The following is a 17590-nucleotide window of genomic DNA, read 5'->3' as shown; positions in this document are numbered from 1 at the left end:
ATTCATACTGGACTTTAAGGACTACCAAGCTGGTCGTATTTTAACTTTTCAACTGAAATATGACCATATGTATAATGAGGAGATCACTGAGGTGAACGTGAGGGATACTGAACGACTAAGTCAGCTGGTTGAGGAACAGGAGGAGAGCGATATTTCAGACGGGAACCTCTCGGATGTACCTGACACGGTTCTGTCTGGGGCTTCGATATCAGATAAAGAAGCGGACAGATTGAATTTTTTAAAGCAATTCAGACTGTTGAATCAGGGAAGGATGGAACAGCACAAAGGAACTCAACCACAGAGGGGCAAAGGACGAGGAGTCAGAGGAAGAGGAACAGACAAGCCAAGGAGAGGGGGCGTAGGAGACGACACAAGGCCCTTGGGAGTGGTAACTCGTGCACGCAAGTAAAAACTATGAATGTTGTGAATCTCTCCAGCAGAGTGTTATCTGCTGTTGAAGAGGACATCTTATCTCTGAGCCTGTCCTTCTGCCCAACCAGCTGTTTCAGCTATACCCAAACCAGGATTGATACTTTTAAGTTCATTAGGAAATTGAAACTAAAAAAGTGGTACCATACTAAGGTCAAAAGTGATGAGAAAGTGGGGGTAAGGGAAAATGTGAATAATTTGTGTATTTCTGATATTGATGTGCTACATACAGCAATGGGCCTTTGTGAGGGGGTGGATGGGCCTTTGTGAGGGGGTGGATGATATTGCCCTGGATGGCATATGTCCCAGCAAGTTCAAACCGAAATCTACCTTTCTACCTGCCATTTACTGTGATGCTCTCGATGTCTTTGAACGGGAAATGACTAAGCAATTGAAGAAGCTGAGATATGGTGTGACAAATGTGAAAAACAATAATTTATCGGGTGAGCAATGGCAAGCTCTCCAAGAATTGAAGAAAGATCATATTATTGTCATTAGGCAATCTGACAAGGGGGGCAATGTAGTTATTCAGGACACCATTCAGTATGTGGCAGAAGGAGTAAGACAGCTCAGCAACACCCAATGCTATGAGGAAGTGAGTTGGGGAGATGTGAGATTAATGAATGAGAAATACTAGGACATGCTTATAGACTGGAAGGGCATGATAACATGGGATGAATTTCTGTTTCTCAAGTGTGACCATCCGAAGATTCCAGTATTGTATCTCCTCCCTAAGATCCACAAAGATATGGTCAGCCCACCAGGGAGACCTATAGTTTTGGCTATGGAGTCTCTTTTGGAAAACACATTGAAATATATTGATTATTTTCTTCGCCCCTTGTTGAATCAATACCTTCCTATGTGAGAGATACCACACTTTTCCTAAATATTATTGAGGACATCCAATGGGAAGATGATTTCCTACTATTAACCCTAGATGTGACCAGCCTCTATACAAGTATAGATCACGATTTGGGGGTAAAAGCCATTAGACACTTCCTTAGAGCAAGGTCACTGTCTTGCTTTTTTCACTCGGAAATGCTATGCACTATGATTGAGTTCTGTCTCAAGAACAATCTGTTTATCTTTGACAATCATCTGTACAAGCAGTTGCAAGGGACAGCTATGGGCACCTGTTTTGCCCCCAGCTATGCAAACTTGTTTATGGGCTGGTGGGAGGAACAGGTGTCAGAAGGGATCACTCAATTCGATACCAATGTGGTCCTATGGTGTCGTTTTATTGACAACATTTTTGTAATTTGGAGGGGTGATGAAAAAGCAGCTTGGTAATTTGTGCAGGATCTGAACAACAATGAATGCAATTTGAGATTTACCGAACATTTGGATTCAAGTCGCATTGAGTTTCTTGATGTAGAAATTTCTGTCAGGGACAGCAGATTGGTGTCCAAACTGTTTAGGAAAGCGAAGGCTGGGAATAGCCTGCTCTGCGCCCATAGTGCACATCTGGGGACTCTGATACGCAGCATTCCATTTGGAGAGATGTTGAGAGCCCGGAGAAACTGCAGTGTAGCAGCTGACTTTCAACAGGAGTGTGAAGTAATGTGTGAGAGGTTCAGAAGCAGAGGATATGGGGTTAGAGTTATTGATCAAGCCAGACGGAAAGTGGTGACTTTAAAAAGAGATGACGTCTTATATGGGACAAACAAGAGACAGAGGGAGGACAATGACTCGATCAGATTCATTACTACGTACAGTAATCAGTCTTACAAAATACGTTCCATTCTCAGCAAGAGTTGGCATATTTTACAGACCGACCCTATCCTGAACAATTGGATTGGGGACAATCCCCAAATAACCTTTAGGAGGAATAGATCCCTTAAGGACAATTTGTGTCGTAACGATGTAACATTGAAGGGACAGATGAAAAGCACCAAAGTGGTGGGTTTTTGCCTGCTGTATGAAATGTAAAGCTTGCAGAACCAGTAACAATTGCAGGACAGTGAATGTTCCAGGAAGGACAGATAGTTTTGTAATTAGAGGCAATTACGATTGTAACACAACTTATTCTGTTTACTGTTTGATATGCCCATGTGACAAACTATACGTGGGGAGCATGATACACAGTGCGAAGAAAAGAGTTCTGGAACACAGACGAGCTATTAAGAACTATGATAAGAACTACCCGGTAGCTAGACATTTCTTTACTCAACATTTTGGTAATGAGAATTTGTTGAAGTTTGTAGTTATTGACCAAGTTAGGATCACCAAAAGGGGCGGCAACAGAGAAAGGTTGCTGCGTATCTTGGAGTCTAAATATATAATAGAGTTTGAGTCATTAGAACCAATAGGGCTAAATTCGAGTGAAGAGTTGAGTATCCATCTAGGGTAACTGACACATTTTGAAGTACATTGGGGGAAGGTGGTGGCCTTTTAACATAATAACACGTTTTAGTATTGGTGATATCTGGATGTTTATTTATTAAAGGAATTAGGGGTTCGGTTCTTAGTAGTTTTTTATAGTAACAGAGGTTGTATGTCTACCCACTTGGGAAAAGAAGTCTCAGTATACAAGTAGGATAAAGCGAGTTGTGAATAACTTTTGAAATGATATGATTTCCTTCAGAGAAGCCATTTGCAAGTATGTATGCCCTTTGGGCGTTATAAAATTTAATGGTAGCAATTTAGACATGGGTATAATTATCAAATGTTTATATTAAGTATATTGGATTTTAACTTGAAAATATATACAGATATTTTACCCTAATGTCATAATGAATAATTTGTAATTCAATAACTTTATAAATTTTGTAGTTTTTTAATAAGCTTTTATCTGTTGGACAGTAACACCATGATGAATCCTTTTGATTAACTTTTGATATAAAAAACTTTATGTGAGATTTAGAACGAATTTTGGGAACAACATGTTACTAACCACTGTGTATTGGGACTGAATGTGCACTTTAAAGATGGCCGCTGCAAATATGTGCCTTTGGTGAATGAATTAGTTTTTGTCTGTTTTTTATGTTTATGATTAACTTGGCTTATTTATGTGAAGTATTTTAGTAATGTTGTATCCATGAGTAAGGCTGTCGCCGAAACGCGTTGGATTTTTGTGCTGAAATAGATTGAATTTTCATATTGGAGGTGTCCTGGTTCTCCTGATATCAAAGGGAGTGTTGAACGTTATATATATATATATATATATTTCCACTTAAAAAACCAAAGGTGGCAGGGACGTTATAGTTAGGTTCTGAATTTACTCACACAAAACCATAGAAATTCAGCAGCTATAGTTACAAGTTATTTCAAGTTTGTATAACTTGTAACTAGAACTCGTACCCCATGCATTGCAGTGTTTTCTTCAATAATTTGACTGCTAATGTTTCATTGATATTTTTATTAATGTTAAAAAAGTTGTCATGAGTGCTTCAATATCGGGTGTAAGTAGCAGTTCCTGGCGATGGCGCAAGTTATAATTACCTTAGGGCGTGCATTATAGTTACTTTAAATAACTGTAACTGCTGATTTTTTTTTTTTTTAAGTGAATTTCTATGATTTGTTTCATTCTATTTCCTGAATTTAACGTCCCTGTAACCTTTGTCTTTTTGTGTCAATTTCTATTTGTTTTTAACATAAAATAATTGTAATTACTATACGTTAATCCATCCACCGAGGAACACTGCTAGTTGGCCACAGGGCCTGCAGCCAGCCAACCCCCTATAACCACACAACCCCGCGTCAGCACCCCGCCTGGTGGGGGTTGGCCACAAGGCCTGTCTCTCTGGGTGTGACAATAGGTATGAGAGGTTGTCTCAGGGTGTGAGAGTGGGTCTGACAGTGTTTGGGTGTGAGTGTGAGAGGGTCTATGTAGGCATGATAGTGTCTGGGTGTGAGAGTAGGTCAGAGTGGGTGTAAGAGTGTCTCTGTGTCTGTGAGTGGGTATGTGTCTGTGTGGATCTGTGAGTGGGTTTGTGAATCTGAGTGGGTCTGTGAGTAGGCTTGTGAGTATCTGAGTGGGTCTGTGAATGGGTGTGAGAGTGCCTACATGGGGCTGTGAGTGTTCGAGTAGGTCTGTAAGTGGGTACATGAGTCTCTGAGTGTGTCTGAGTTAGTGCATGAATTTCTGAGTGGGTCTGTGAGTGAGTACATGAGTCTCTGAGGACATCTGTGAGTGAGTGCATGAGTTTCTGAGTGGGTGTGTGAGTGAATGCAGGAGTCTTTGAGTGTCTGTGTGGGTGTGTCAGTAGCTGCGTACATGACTCGACCATAAAGGAACCACACTGGCTGGTTTATCCAACAAGAGTCCACAGTGTTGCACAAAATGTCTACCCAACTGAAGTACTTTCTGCTGGTTAGTTCGTAAGTGCTATCTTGCTGAGTATATGTCCAGTGTGTATTCTACACTATGGCTGCATAATGGACCACGAGGAAATCTCTCCCGGCAACCTTGTGTGTGTTTAGCAATGTGATTGTTCCTCATGCATCTTTCTCTAGAATTCTGTGATAACATGAATCTTGCTATAGAGAGGCCAACAAGCCTCTAAAGGCATAAATCTACACCAAACCAGGATCCTTTTGTCAGGATTTTTGTATTAAATGTGTTTAGAAACCTCCCCAGAAGACGTGTCCTTAAAAGCGAAACAATTTTTTGAGTCTTTCACGGTTTTAATTTTATAGCAAAAAATAAAAAAAGAGCCTTTTTTAAAATAATTTTTCCAGGGGATAGGAACCAGCTTTTTCAGGAGAAACTTATTTTCCCACTGAGGTCTGATTAAATATTTATTTTCCCTTCCCCAATGCTACATCTTTACTTTCATCACAAGAAATGACCCACTTCCACAAAATCTGAAGTAAAAAGGTTGGATTGAACCAATTATTCTCAATTGCCTTTCTGTAAATGTGCATGAAACTCAAAAATATTGTGTTGCATTAATCGTTTGGATATGAAAAATTGCCAAAGTCACAAAAAACAGCTAGAAAATCACACATGTTTAATGACAACTATCAAGGCAAAAGAGTCCATGTTTCTCCCCTCCACCCCAAAAAACAAGAAATACAAGTCCGTGGTTTATTTTCTTTAAAGAGAAAAGGAGCCTGAAAACTTACTTCCAGCCAGGGTTCACTTCCAGGAAGCGAGACATTCCAGTCTGTGCAGCGGCCACATCAATATGCAGACACACGCCTGTAAACAAAGCATGAGAAAGTTGGAAAACTAGTGTGACAAGAGCAATGGTACTAGAGGTAGACTGACTAAGGGACTGAAGCAATTTTACATCATTGATGTCGTGCCCTTCAACATCTGCGTTTATCTGACACTCAGGAGGCCTAGAGTTTGCAAGGTGATCTTTTATAGTGTACTTTTTACAAGTGAAAAAAAAAAAAAAAAAAGGTTTTAGGACTTCATATTGTGTGACGATAAGGAAATGAACATGATGAAATCACCCATGAAACAAAACGAATTGGCAACACTGAGTAGACATTGAATACACATTCCTATAGTTTCATACAAAAAATGTTATTTCGAGGTGGTCATACACTAAAGTACACCGTTGCCATAATGTACAAGCTGGGATTCCAAATGGAAGACCAGTAAGCTAGAGAAAAGAAAGAAATAATGGAGCACACAATATATTTAGGTATAGCGGTCAATTATAGCCTGTGAAAAAAATGATAAGTTTCTTTTCTTTTTTTTTTAAAAACAATTTACATGAGTGATGAGGGTGTAAGTTCTCCTATAATGGTATACATAACAATATTTTATATAAAACAAATTTTATTCAAAACAACACATATGATATAAAGTAAAAACAGAGCATAAACAATGATATAATGAAGATGCACCACAATTGCATCCGCCACTAAAAACACCGTATATTACAAATGAGACAGTCCAGTTTAAAGAGGAAAGGGCCCAAAAGATAGATACTTCGGCACATAAACTGAGACTCCAGCCGACACGTGTTTCGTCCTGATATGGACTTTTTCAAGGCTTGATCACTAATACTGTGTTAAATCCAAACAATATCCATGACTTATTAAATAGGTCCACTAACAAGGAAGCAAAATGTAAAGAAGAAAAATGTACTATGAAATAAAGAGCTATTAAAAGGCAAAAAAGTGACAGACCTGAGTGGAATGAGAGCACATGATTAGGGAAAGGAAAACTCGGTACGAGGGACAGATGCCCGGATCAAGCCCCGACTTTGCAACCACAAACTGTCTAAGCTAGAAGATAAAAATACACCTGTGCTATAGACCTCTAAAGTTTACATTTTGTTACAGTTTCTCTCACTGGATATAGGAAGCAGATATACAGATTGCTGACCGCCGCAGAGATAAGAGAGTTACATAGGAATGTGTCTCTGGATAAGGATGCTCAACAAATGCATAGGGCCTGATCTAGAGTTTGGCAGAAGAGGCCCTCTGCCACGAACATGATATATAGGCTGTCCCCCGTATTTCAAGTTCATTATATCCTATGGGGCTTGTAATATGGAGGATGGGAATATCTCATCCGGCATCTATATCAGGCTCAAGGTCTTAGCTTAGTGGTGTAGTTCATTTGTCACTAGGCTAGTTTTGTTTAACTGCCCATCTCATGAAATTGCTACAGCAGAGTAAGGTGATAGGAAAAGAATGATCAGGCTAGGAGGGGCAAAAGTGGTAGAGGTAGGCAAGGAAAAGACTGTACAACTCCACACACAGGATATCTGCAACAGGTGTGGTATTCTCACATAAAACCAAGCCTTTTTATGAGAGGGCCATTAACACCCACACTCTCTGACACAGGTAACAAGCACTGGCAACAGGTCTCACCTTTGAGGCTTATTGGCCTTCCCAATGGTGTTTAGTATTGCTGTACTGAATCCCGATGCTGTGCAACATTGCTACAATGGAACCCAAAGAAAATAAAAAAGAAAGAAAGGCGCTATGATGCTGTGGTCAGGACATTTTGTAGGTAGGTGCAAAACACATGTACAAGCCTACAAAATACATAGACTTTTTTATTTTCTATTTACTGACCTGATTTGGATCAGTAAATAAAAAGTGTTTTATTTTTCCAAAGCAGTTGGCGGAAAGCAACACACAAGACACCTGTAGGAGGAAGAAACATGAAGGGCACAGGTGAGGGAAGCAGCATGGAGGGCAGAAGCAGTATGGAAGGCTGAAGATAGAAGCAATACAGAGATCGGGGAGGCTGAAGCAACACAGAGGGCGAGGGAGAAGTACACAACATGGTAGGAAGGAGCAACATGGAGTGCAGGGACAGCAGGGAATAGAAGCACATGGGCGAGATAGCAGTGGGGGGAAGCACATAAGGGCAACCGCAACTTTATGCTGCCTGTGAGCACATTCCTGCAGCCAAGACACCCAGCTTCTCGAACATCAAGGGCAAACCATTAACTCTGACTCACATGCACTGGCCTGGGATACAAAAAAACAGTGAGTTGAATTTATAAAGTGCAAACTCTTTGCTTATTTATAAATAACCTTTCCTAGTAACCAAGGAGTAAACACTTGCTTTTTTACCCTAGACTGCCTATTAACATGTGTCAACGCTTAGCCATAAAGACATATTTCTCCTTTTTTTCACATACAGGGGATCATTGTTTCACATTTAGGGAAACTGAGCTAATCTCCGAGTGAGGTGGAGACCTCACTAACCAGAAAAGGGCACGTTAGGAACGTATTATTCTCGACTGTGTCAACCAGTACCAGAAGGCAACAAGAGCATTGTACTGTGTACCAGGTCCCCAATAGATGGTTGAGCCAGTTTTTCTATATTTTTGTTTATTTATTTTCTAGATACATTTGTATAAAGATTTTGAATCATAAAATCACTCACAATTGAATTCTATAATATGACTATAAGAGGCACGATTTGCAAACTAAATCGGTCTTTTTTAATCGTCCTCTGAAGGACGAAAGAGATTTAAGTTGGTGATCTTGAAGTAAAATACAGAATTGAGCTGCTGGCACTTTACCGCAATGAGCTCCATAACTGATATAGTTTGCAACATCACACAGTTTTCTCCCACAGTTTGAGGTGTTCTAATAAAAGCATTAAACATTGCGAGGCAAACACGTTTACATTACATAAACTCCAGTTTTGCTCACGTTTAGGCAATGAAGGCTTGTTGTTCAAGCCCGGGAACATCCTTTTGGAGCTCCTTTTGTTTACCAACCTGCTGTAGGAGGCACCAGTCTGTGCAACTGCTGCACTGCTTGTCCTCCAGGGTAGTTGAAATGTGATGCATAAAGAGAAACTGCAGAATAAGCAGAGTTTGCCAACAAGTGAGCCAACACACACAGAGCTCCAGCTTTGTACAGCCAGGATTTCTGGTAGTTATTTAACCTGCCAAAAAAGGTGAGACACAATTCAGTTAAAATCAGAGACAGGGAACAAAAGGAAGCTGAGTCCCTGTCTAAAGCCACATAGCGACGTGAGATTAAATCCGAGACACTATTCAGTACTTCACTGAGCCAATGTATAGTGATTTAAACTAGATAAAAATGGTATTTGCGTTTTACTTAGCTTAAAATGAGAATATCAAAATGCTAAATGTCAGGTAAAATCTGAATAAATATTTATTTCTGAGAAGCAATCTGATCAGAATGAAAACCTCAGATCGCTGACGCAAAACTACTTAACAATGAATCTGTATGACATCCACAGCAGGCAAGATGTATAACTACCACATAGCTTACAAATTCTGCGAATAATGGATACTGAGGCACACATTTCTCTTTCTTGGAGATGCAGGAGCAGTTAATTTGTGCAAGCGGCTGCAGGCGAGGGGAACTAGCACTCATTTTGGGGACTAGGTCTTAGTTTGTTTAATCTGCATTTGAATGAGGTAAAGAGACAGGAAGTGTAGGGTGGTGAAAGAAAAAGGCTTGAGGTGGAATCAGGACAAGATAACCATGGCATTTAACACCCCCCAGCATTCTGCAGTGATTGTGGGGGGCTCCAAAGAGAACCAGTGGGGCCATCTACTTATTTGTTATATTATTATTTTTTTAACAAAGTAAACACTGGGGTTAACTCTATAACACATGTTTTTAAACTATATATTTTTTATCCTTGCAACCACATGGCAAACATGTATATTTTGGCAGTGGAATAGTTATTGACCAATGGATTATGGCTCGTAGTGGGCTGAAGAAAGCCAAATTCGAGGACTGAAATGATTAAAGGTTTAGTAAAAGAGCAGTTATGTAAATAATGGGAGCGTGTTTGTCTCTTTTGTATGTTTTGCCTTCATTCAGCAGAACCTTAAAGTGTCATAAAGTGCTCTAAAGTGGTTGTATTGTATCAAGCTGGCGATACCTAAAATAAATAAAATGTAGTCACAGCCAGTAATTGCAGCACTAACTATGCTTACAAGTGATACAATTTGCCTTAAAAAAAAAAAAAAGATGTAAATCCAAACTACGCTAAGTTCAAAGCTTTGAAGCAGCAGAAACAAACTAACAGCGTCAGATACCTACCAATACGCACAACCTCTTGCAGCCACAATATTTAAGATCGGGAATGTGTAGATGATAAACCGCAGCTCCTTGTGAGGTAGAAAAGAGTACAAAAAAATGAACCCAAATGTTGGCACGATCAGCATATGAGTCCTTTTATCTATGGCACCAAAGGGTAAAAATAACACACTGCAAGCTAAAGCTCGTGGCACGGCTGAAAAGAAATACCAAAGAAAAGGAGATGTCTGTACAGTGGGAGTTAAGGAAATCTGTATGATTAGCACACATATTCTGAAAGCAGATTCCAACCAGGGAAACAAAAAAGAATTGCACGAGTCAGGGTACACTTTTTCTAACAATTAAAATTAACCACTGTAATCGCCATCATAATACTGACATGACACCACAGGGTTAATTTCGCAGTAGTGAGTTAAGAGTGGGTTGAACATCTAGGGCCACAACAACCTTTACCACCTTCTCCCCAAATCAGTGAAAAAGGCTGAAGGGACTGGAGAACTTTATACTGCGGAGCTGTCCTGAGGTCCCTAAAACCACGGTGTACGCAGCAGGTTTGTCTTTTCAAATAACAGGACTTGTAACCTACTTCCATATGGTCACAACACACGCGGTGTCAGCCATCACCATCATTTCCTTCGGTACGGATTGTGGTAACCTTCACTACCATTCTTCACCAACAACATGAATAAACATCTTGCAGCGGATTCAAAGTGCAGTGGGTGAGGGTTTTCATTAGGTTTGGAGTCAGGGGACACATATTGGGCTACCTATCTGGGAAAAACGTTACATGATGGGTCATTTGAGATCATGTTTTGGGCACTTAAATAGCGTGGACGAATCTCAAGTTTGGACCTTTGAAGCTTCATTATGTTACCAATCTTGCCCCTTGCGACCCCTGTAATCAGAAGTCAGCTTTGCAGGGGCAGCTCGTTCTTGTGGACGTTGGCAGAGGTTCCACTTCCTTGTTTTCGTCAGTTTTTAAAGTTTCACTACTAGAGAATAATATTGTATTATATTATTCAGTATTAGTGTAATAAAAAATGGCGAACGGTTAGCTAGAATAAAACCCTCCGTGGGAGCTGAGGTAAGTAAAAACACTTTTAAATGTATGTTGTGCGTGTGCTTAAGGGCGAGCGTGTGCTTATGTGAGAGTGTGTGTGTGTATGAGTGAATGTGTGTGTATTTGTAAGTATGTGTGTATGAATAAAATTAAAGATGAAATGGTGTGTGATGTCACATCCGCTACCCCTGGCCAGTGGCGTAGCGTGGGTTGTCAGCACCCGGGGCAAGGCAAGTAATTTGCGCCCCCTAACCCGGGGCAAGGCAAGTAATTTGCGCCCCCTAACCCGTGGATTTTAGCACTCGAGTCTCTTCCAAGATGTTGCACCCGGTGCGGCCGCCCCCCCCTGCACCCCCCACGCTACGCCACTGCCCCTGGCATTTTGGTGAATTGACGTCCATGGTCTCTACGAGTTTTCATGAACAGTTCAGGTTCTCGACAGAGGTGATTCAAGAAACTAGCCTGGGAGTGACATGTCAGGACCTTCCAGTGCGGCTATGCCCCGTTGCCACTGGTCCTATGTGAACACTTATTGCATTGAAAATTTGCAATTCTGCACTTTGTAAAACTGGGCAATATGTGCTAAATGAAAACTACCCTAGGACAGATTAGTAGCCCAGTTATGAAGACATTCTTTTACCCCTTTTTATTTAGCGTAACCTACTTTTTATCCCACGTGCACCTTCCTGAGACCCTCACAGCACTGATCCTCCTTAAGTGCCTTCCACAATCCTACTCTCATCTCAGCTATCTATCTGAGAACTGAAAGAATGATCAAGTTTCTCCGACCACGAGTTTCATGCTAAAAAGGTATCAAGCATGAAATAAGAACCATGTACTTATGAGATTATTCTCACATTCGATACAGTTCCAATTTAAATCTACAACTTTAATTCATATTTACAGTGATCCTAAGAAGCCCATTGTCTCCCCAGAAGCCGGTTTTGTAGACATAAAGGGAAAAACAATAGGATCTCATTTGAAATACATCACAGAATGGGCTCCATTTTAGATGCTGCTTGTTCTGATGGTTCTAGGCAGTAGAAAAGTAACATCAAACCATAGCTACATCAATAGTTTCGATTTAAGCATTGACCATCTACCTCAATCTACAATACCACCCTTTCGACCACTCCTGCAGAAATGTGTTACGTAAGACCTTCAAGAGAAGGCTAACTTTAGTACAGTCACACCTCAAGCAATGTTTAAGTTAGTTTTTATTGTTTTGTTTTCTTACTTTAAACATTGCATGTTTTCCATTTGTTCGATCTAAGAGTACAGTAACATTCCCTGGCTCTACATTAAAAGTTCATAATTCTGAACATATTTAACTTATACAGGGCGTCTGCCACAAAATACTTCAATGTATTGTTCAGCAAAAGATATGTGTGTGTGCCTCTCTCTCTAGTCCTTGCATGTTGTCCATTTGTTCACTGGAAGAGTACGATCACATATTTTGTGGTTCATGTTCATAATTCTGGACATATATAACAAATATATGATGTTGTCTGCCTTAAAACTGCAATGTATTGTTCACAGTGTGTGTGTGTGTGTCTCTCTCTCTCTATCTCTCTCCAATCCTTGTCAGAATTTGTAATTTTGCGGTAAGATTTTTATTTTTACTTGTTCTTGGGAATGTGGTTCATGTAATTTGATATATCATGGCTAGTCCATGACTTGCATGTTTAATGTGCTGTTTGTGATGGTTGGATATGTACAGTAGGGCAGGTGTACATTAAGTCTACAATGTAGTTGATTTGGTACTCAATTTCTGTGTTCTAGTTTCTTGCACAATGCTTACTTTAAGGAGCGCTTATCATTCTTTCATCAATTAGGCCAATATGGTGTTTGTGATGGTTGGATATGTACAGTAGGGCAGGTGTACATTAAGTCTACAATGTAGTTGATTTGGTACTCAATTTCTGTGTTCTAGTTTCTTGCACAATGCTTACTTTAAGGAACGCTTATCATTCTTTCATCAATTAGGCCAATATGGTGTCTCAGATAGGTTTCCAGTGCTTTCTACCACATAGCTTTTTGTGGTAAGTGCGGTGTTCTCTGCATCAGCCCATGTTAACAGATTGTTCTTCCACACAAAAATCAAAGGTGTATTTGTGCATTTCCAATTCACAGGTATTTATCTTTTCACTAGCCCTAGCTCAAAGTAAGCAAACTTAAGCTACAGTTGGTTTCAGTCTCACTTTCTATCCAAGTAGGCATACATACGTTTTAAACAGATTAGGTCTCCCATACAGTTCCGACACTAAGTTTGTGATTGACGCACAATAGTTGGCACTAATTGCACATGGCCTCATCATGCGTACAATGACTGAATCTTCTTTTCTTCATTGTGGACAGACACTGAGTTTTTTTTTGGTTCATTTTGTTTCAGGTAAGTTCTCTGTAAAATATTGTAGTCCATTTGTCTGAATTTTCATTTCTTGAACAGCATTTATGAAACACAAGTATGGATGCCCATTCTGAATCTATCACTTGTCTATCTGCTTCTATGCACCATATAATCTTTGATGTGTTCTGAACATTTTGATACAATACAGTACCAGCCTTTTTTATTTGGGTGAAAGAGTGAGCAGTATTTGCAATGTAATTTAGGTTGGAGCTTCGGTATCTATCACTTCTCTACACTTGTCTGGTCAGCTGTTCAAGAAAGCTGTAAGTCAAAGCTACCCAATGGTATGGGATATGTTTTTTCTTCATTAAACTGATGAATGTGTGTGTAGAATGTCACCATTGAAAGAGCCTGCCATTTTTAAGATGGTTTAGAAGCGCCATTCAGCGGTGTTAACTGTTTTAGCTGGTTTCTACAATTTAGCTTCAAACATTATGCCTTACTAGTCTGGGTGTGACTGAGGCTTCGTTTCTAACAGTAATGGGCTGTGTTCTATAGTGTTGTGTGCGGCTGTGGTTCCTTGCGTGAGCCAAACATATTTCCCATCAATGTAATTAGGTAGTATAGCAGTTTTCTTAATCTGGGGCCCAGAGGCGTCTTTTCTTTACTGACAATACCGTTTCTGCAATAATATCATGTGCATTCCCAAATCAGATTTCTTAACAAGGTGTCTAATATCTTAAATATTTTTCTGTGAATTATCATCAGATATGCGAGGCAATATGATAATCTTGGAAAGCGTAAGTGTCCCCACCTTATTGATTCTCATGTTGCTGGCAGTCCTCTACAAATGTGCCTTTCCATGGCCTCTGTGTCTTCATGGTAGACCTGAATTGCCAGATATATGAAGGATATCATTTCACACTTTAGGGATATTACAGTCAAATTGTGTTTGCTGTGCTGGTCTGGTGCTCAGTTATAATGGGCAAGATGTTCTCTCATTTACTTTTAGGACAGATACCTTGCTAAAACCTTCAGTGTGGGCATAAGTAGCACAAGATCTGAGGAGGAATCCTGGATATATACTAATACTAATACATCATCTGTTCATATGTGGGATAAAGTACCCTGCAGTATATTATAAGGATATGTTAAGTCACAGAGGAGTTCCATGACCATGTAGAGGAATGAATCTCAAAGGCTAAATTCTTTTATACAGTTGTGGTACTCTGAAGTGGTTTGCAATATCCCTTTACCCTATGACAGAGAGTATTTTTTTCTTGTAATACAGGGTCACACCATATCCCTTCTCACAAACTGCTTAAACCCATTGTGTCTTGCCCTTTCATATGAAAGAATTAGTATGTTTGTAGACATGAAGAATCAAAGTAGAATCTGTAGTGTGAAAGTAACGCATCAAAAAGCAGCTAGCGTTTTCTTGTAAAATGAAATAGAATTATACTCTGCGATCAGCCTTCCACCGTGATTGATGGTTCTGACAGAGACACTGTAACATTACAACTCAATTGCAATACTTTGCTGCAGTTCCGCATCTACATTATTTCTTTATTACAACGGGTGACTAGAGACATCACAACTTGACTGTAATAGGTATATTAGAGACTATATTTTACAGAGGAATTGCAGGCTCCCATGTACTAAAATTAAATCATGGCTAGTGTTTTCTCACTGTTGTTCCCTTGCAAACATTTATCTCCTATTTCTGCAGGAGGCTCCATCAGAAAGGCAAACAGGACTGGGGACAGTGGCCAACCCTGTCTTTTGTGTTTTTGCACCCACCTTCCAAGAGCCTGATATGACTTGGTCACTGCGCACAAATGCAGTGAAGTGGGAATATATTAACTGAACTAACCTCAAACCGCCACAAGTTCATGACTGCAAATTGCCCTAACTGAGCTGTTGAATGCTTTTTTATGCCAATGGGTTCCACGACTGCCTTTTTGGCCGCTATCAGGATTTTATCCGGTGGAATAGATGTCTTAAGCGTGGGGGAGGATTCCTACCCAGTACTAATCCAGATTAGTCCGTGTGCACAAAATCCAGTAGGGCATGACTTCTACTGTTTAGCAGCACCAAATCCAGGATCGTGTTGTAATCTCGGTTTAACATTGATAATGGGAGATCGGGAGCTGCTAGTGAGTTCTTGAATGGCCTAGGGAGCGAGTAATCTTTAATGTATAGAATTCCAAAATGCTCTCACTGCCAAAACTTGAAATCCAATATACTGGCAAACCTTTATATCCAATAAATGATTTATCTGTAGACACCAATTATTTATAGTTCACCACTACCCATCAGAAGATGAGACCCTTTACTAACACTGAAAAACAAGCACTCATTCTTAGATTTTTTAATCTGAAATCTTATCTTTGCTAACCTTCTTGCTTGCTTCAGCGAGTTTCAAGAACATGTTTCTATCATTCAGTTAAGTGCTGTAAGTTATCAGTCATCTTGTTGAGAGATTCTTCTGTTTAAATGAATGTGAGAATTCAACTGTAAACAACACCAAAAGTGGGAACATTTGAAAAAAGGGTTTCAGTTAGTCTAAGAAATATCTTCATTTACATGTGAATAACCAATTACCTCAACCCTGAGCAGAACTAAACATATTTAGCATTACACCTGTAAGTTCAAATCTTCCATTGCTGTACATGTACCTAAGGGAATCAGAAAGCAAATGTTACTGTTTATATAATATTGTGCATAACACCAGAGCTCATATTCAGAGACGACTTCTGAGTAAACCCTTGTCGGGGGCTGTCACTCATGTCTGGTGTAAAGAAACAATACATTAATTGATTGATTAGTTTGGTTATATTTTTGAATTTGTTTTGACATTTTTCCCCCAAACACAGCAAGGGCTTTGCATTACACACTCAGCTAAGAGGAGAACTCATTAATGCACAAAATGAGAGCAGTACCCTAGGGACACGCGTAAAAACGTCTGGCATTCCTAAAATTAAGGTATATATTTATCAGTCCATTGTCTTCTTGACATGTTCCTGCGTGGCTAATGCAGAGCAAAAAACGATATAGTTCCGGTCACTTGGATGACCTTGCCAATCAATAGAGAGGAGATATTGTTTAACTAAGGAATTCTTATGATGTGTACACACAATAAAACATTATTATGCCATAATTTAATCCACATCCATGCCCATCAAATAAATGAAAGCACCCACATTTAAATTCATCTTAGAAAACACCTACTCCATTATCATTTTGGTTGCCCAAACCTAGCCACACTTGGAGACCCTCAAAACTGCCATGAACAAGACAATGAGCAAAGGTGGTCACATCCAAAAGTGTAACAACACTGGATGCTTAAACCGCAGGTTAGCTGACAGTCTCAGATCTCTTCAAACAGATTTCTCAAAAAGAGAAACAGTATGGCTCAAATGTCCCAAACCCACTACAACACCTAACTTTAAACATGCTTGTGCCACCTACTACAAAGGCAAACCCAAAGCCAAAAACAGCACCAGAAAACTATCCAATTGTACAGAATTCTGTCTCCCCTATAAGCATGTTGGATGCAATACCAGACACACAGGACCAAAAGCATAAACAATGTATTTTTTCAAGAACCAAGTGAAAATAATTGGACACCCCAAAATCTATGCCTCTTCCAGACAACCTCTATGACAAGACAGCTGCTTAACTTTCTCACCCTAAGATCAAATCTTATATTTTGTACAAACCATAATAACCAGCAAGGACTCGGAAAGCCCCATGTCCATCTGTCATCATTGGCATCCAAGCGGAAGTGCTTGCTACACGTGCTGCATTTGCAAACAACTCTAAGTGGTCACCCCTTAAAAAAAGCTACCTTTAACCCAGATGACCTCCACACAATATCATCTATTGGTAGGCTCTCTTGAATCTCCAAAGCAACAGAAAGGTAGTTGCTCCCAAACTGCAGACCACATAGAAAACAAGTGCCTCCTGGACCCCACTAATCGGACTTCTAAAATAAACATGGAAAAGGATGTGCACCATTCACAGTTTGAGATGATATCCTAGAATCAGCAGCCCATCATGCATGAAGTATGCTAATCCTCCTTGACTTATAGTTACATTCAACATCGTAGGCCACATAATCCTTCTACACAAACTACAATCACTCACCTTTGTCTAAAGGGAAGCTCTCAAATGGCTTACATCCTTTCTGTCCACTCGGAGTTAATAAGAAAGACTTGCAAATCTCTACTCCTCCATCAGTCCAGTTGGTTGTGAGGTTTCACGTCTCCCCCTTTCCTTCTTAGTATTCAATGCATACA

The 17590-nt window shown here is 39.9% G+C and overlaps 1 protein-coding gene across 2 annotated transcripts in view; it reads right to left on the bottom strand.

Moving 5' to 3' along the window:
• The window catches only part of ALG12 (ALG12 alpha-1,6-mannosyltransferase), an 88917-nt gene that overhangs the window by 4453 nt on the left and 66874 nt on the right, over nt 1-17590 (bottom strand). For both annotated transcript variants that reach the window (XM_069229707.1, XM_069229709.1), the window contains exons 7-9: nt 9883-10106; nt 8577-8746; nt 5497-5572 (exon numbers count right to left, since the gene is read on the bottom strand). In XM_069229707.1, coding sequence (XP_069085808.1) covers nt 5497-5572; nt 8577-8746; nt 9883-10106 — 470 coding nt within the window. The remainder of the gene's footprint in view (nt 1-5496; nt 5573-8576; nt 8747-9882; nt 10107-17590) is intronic.

This window comes from Pleurodeles waltl, chromosome 4_1 (assembly GCF_031143425.1).
Source record: "Pleurodeles waltl isolate 20211129_DDA chromosome 4_1, aPleWal1.hap1.20221129, whole genome shotgun sequence".
NCBI classification, from domain to species: domain Eukaryota; kingdom Metazoa; phylum Chordata; class Amphibia; order Caudata; family Salamandridae; genus Pleurodeles; species Pleurodeles waltl.
This window is presented reverse-complemented; position numbering and strand designations above follow the sequence as displayed.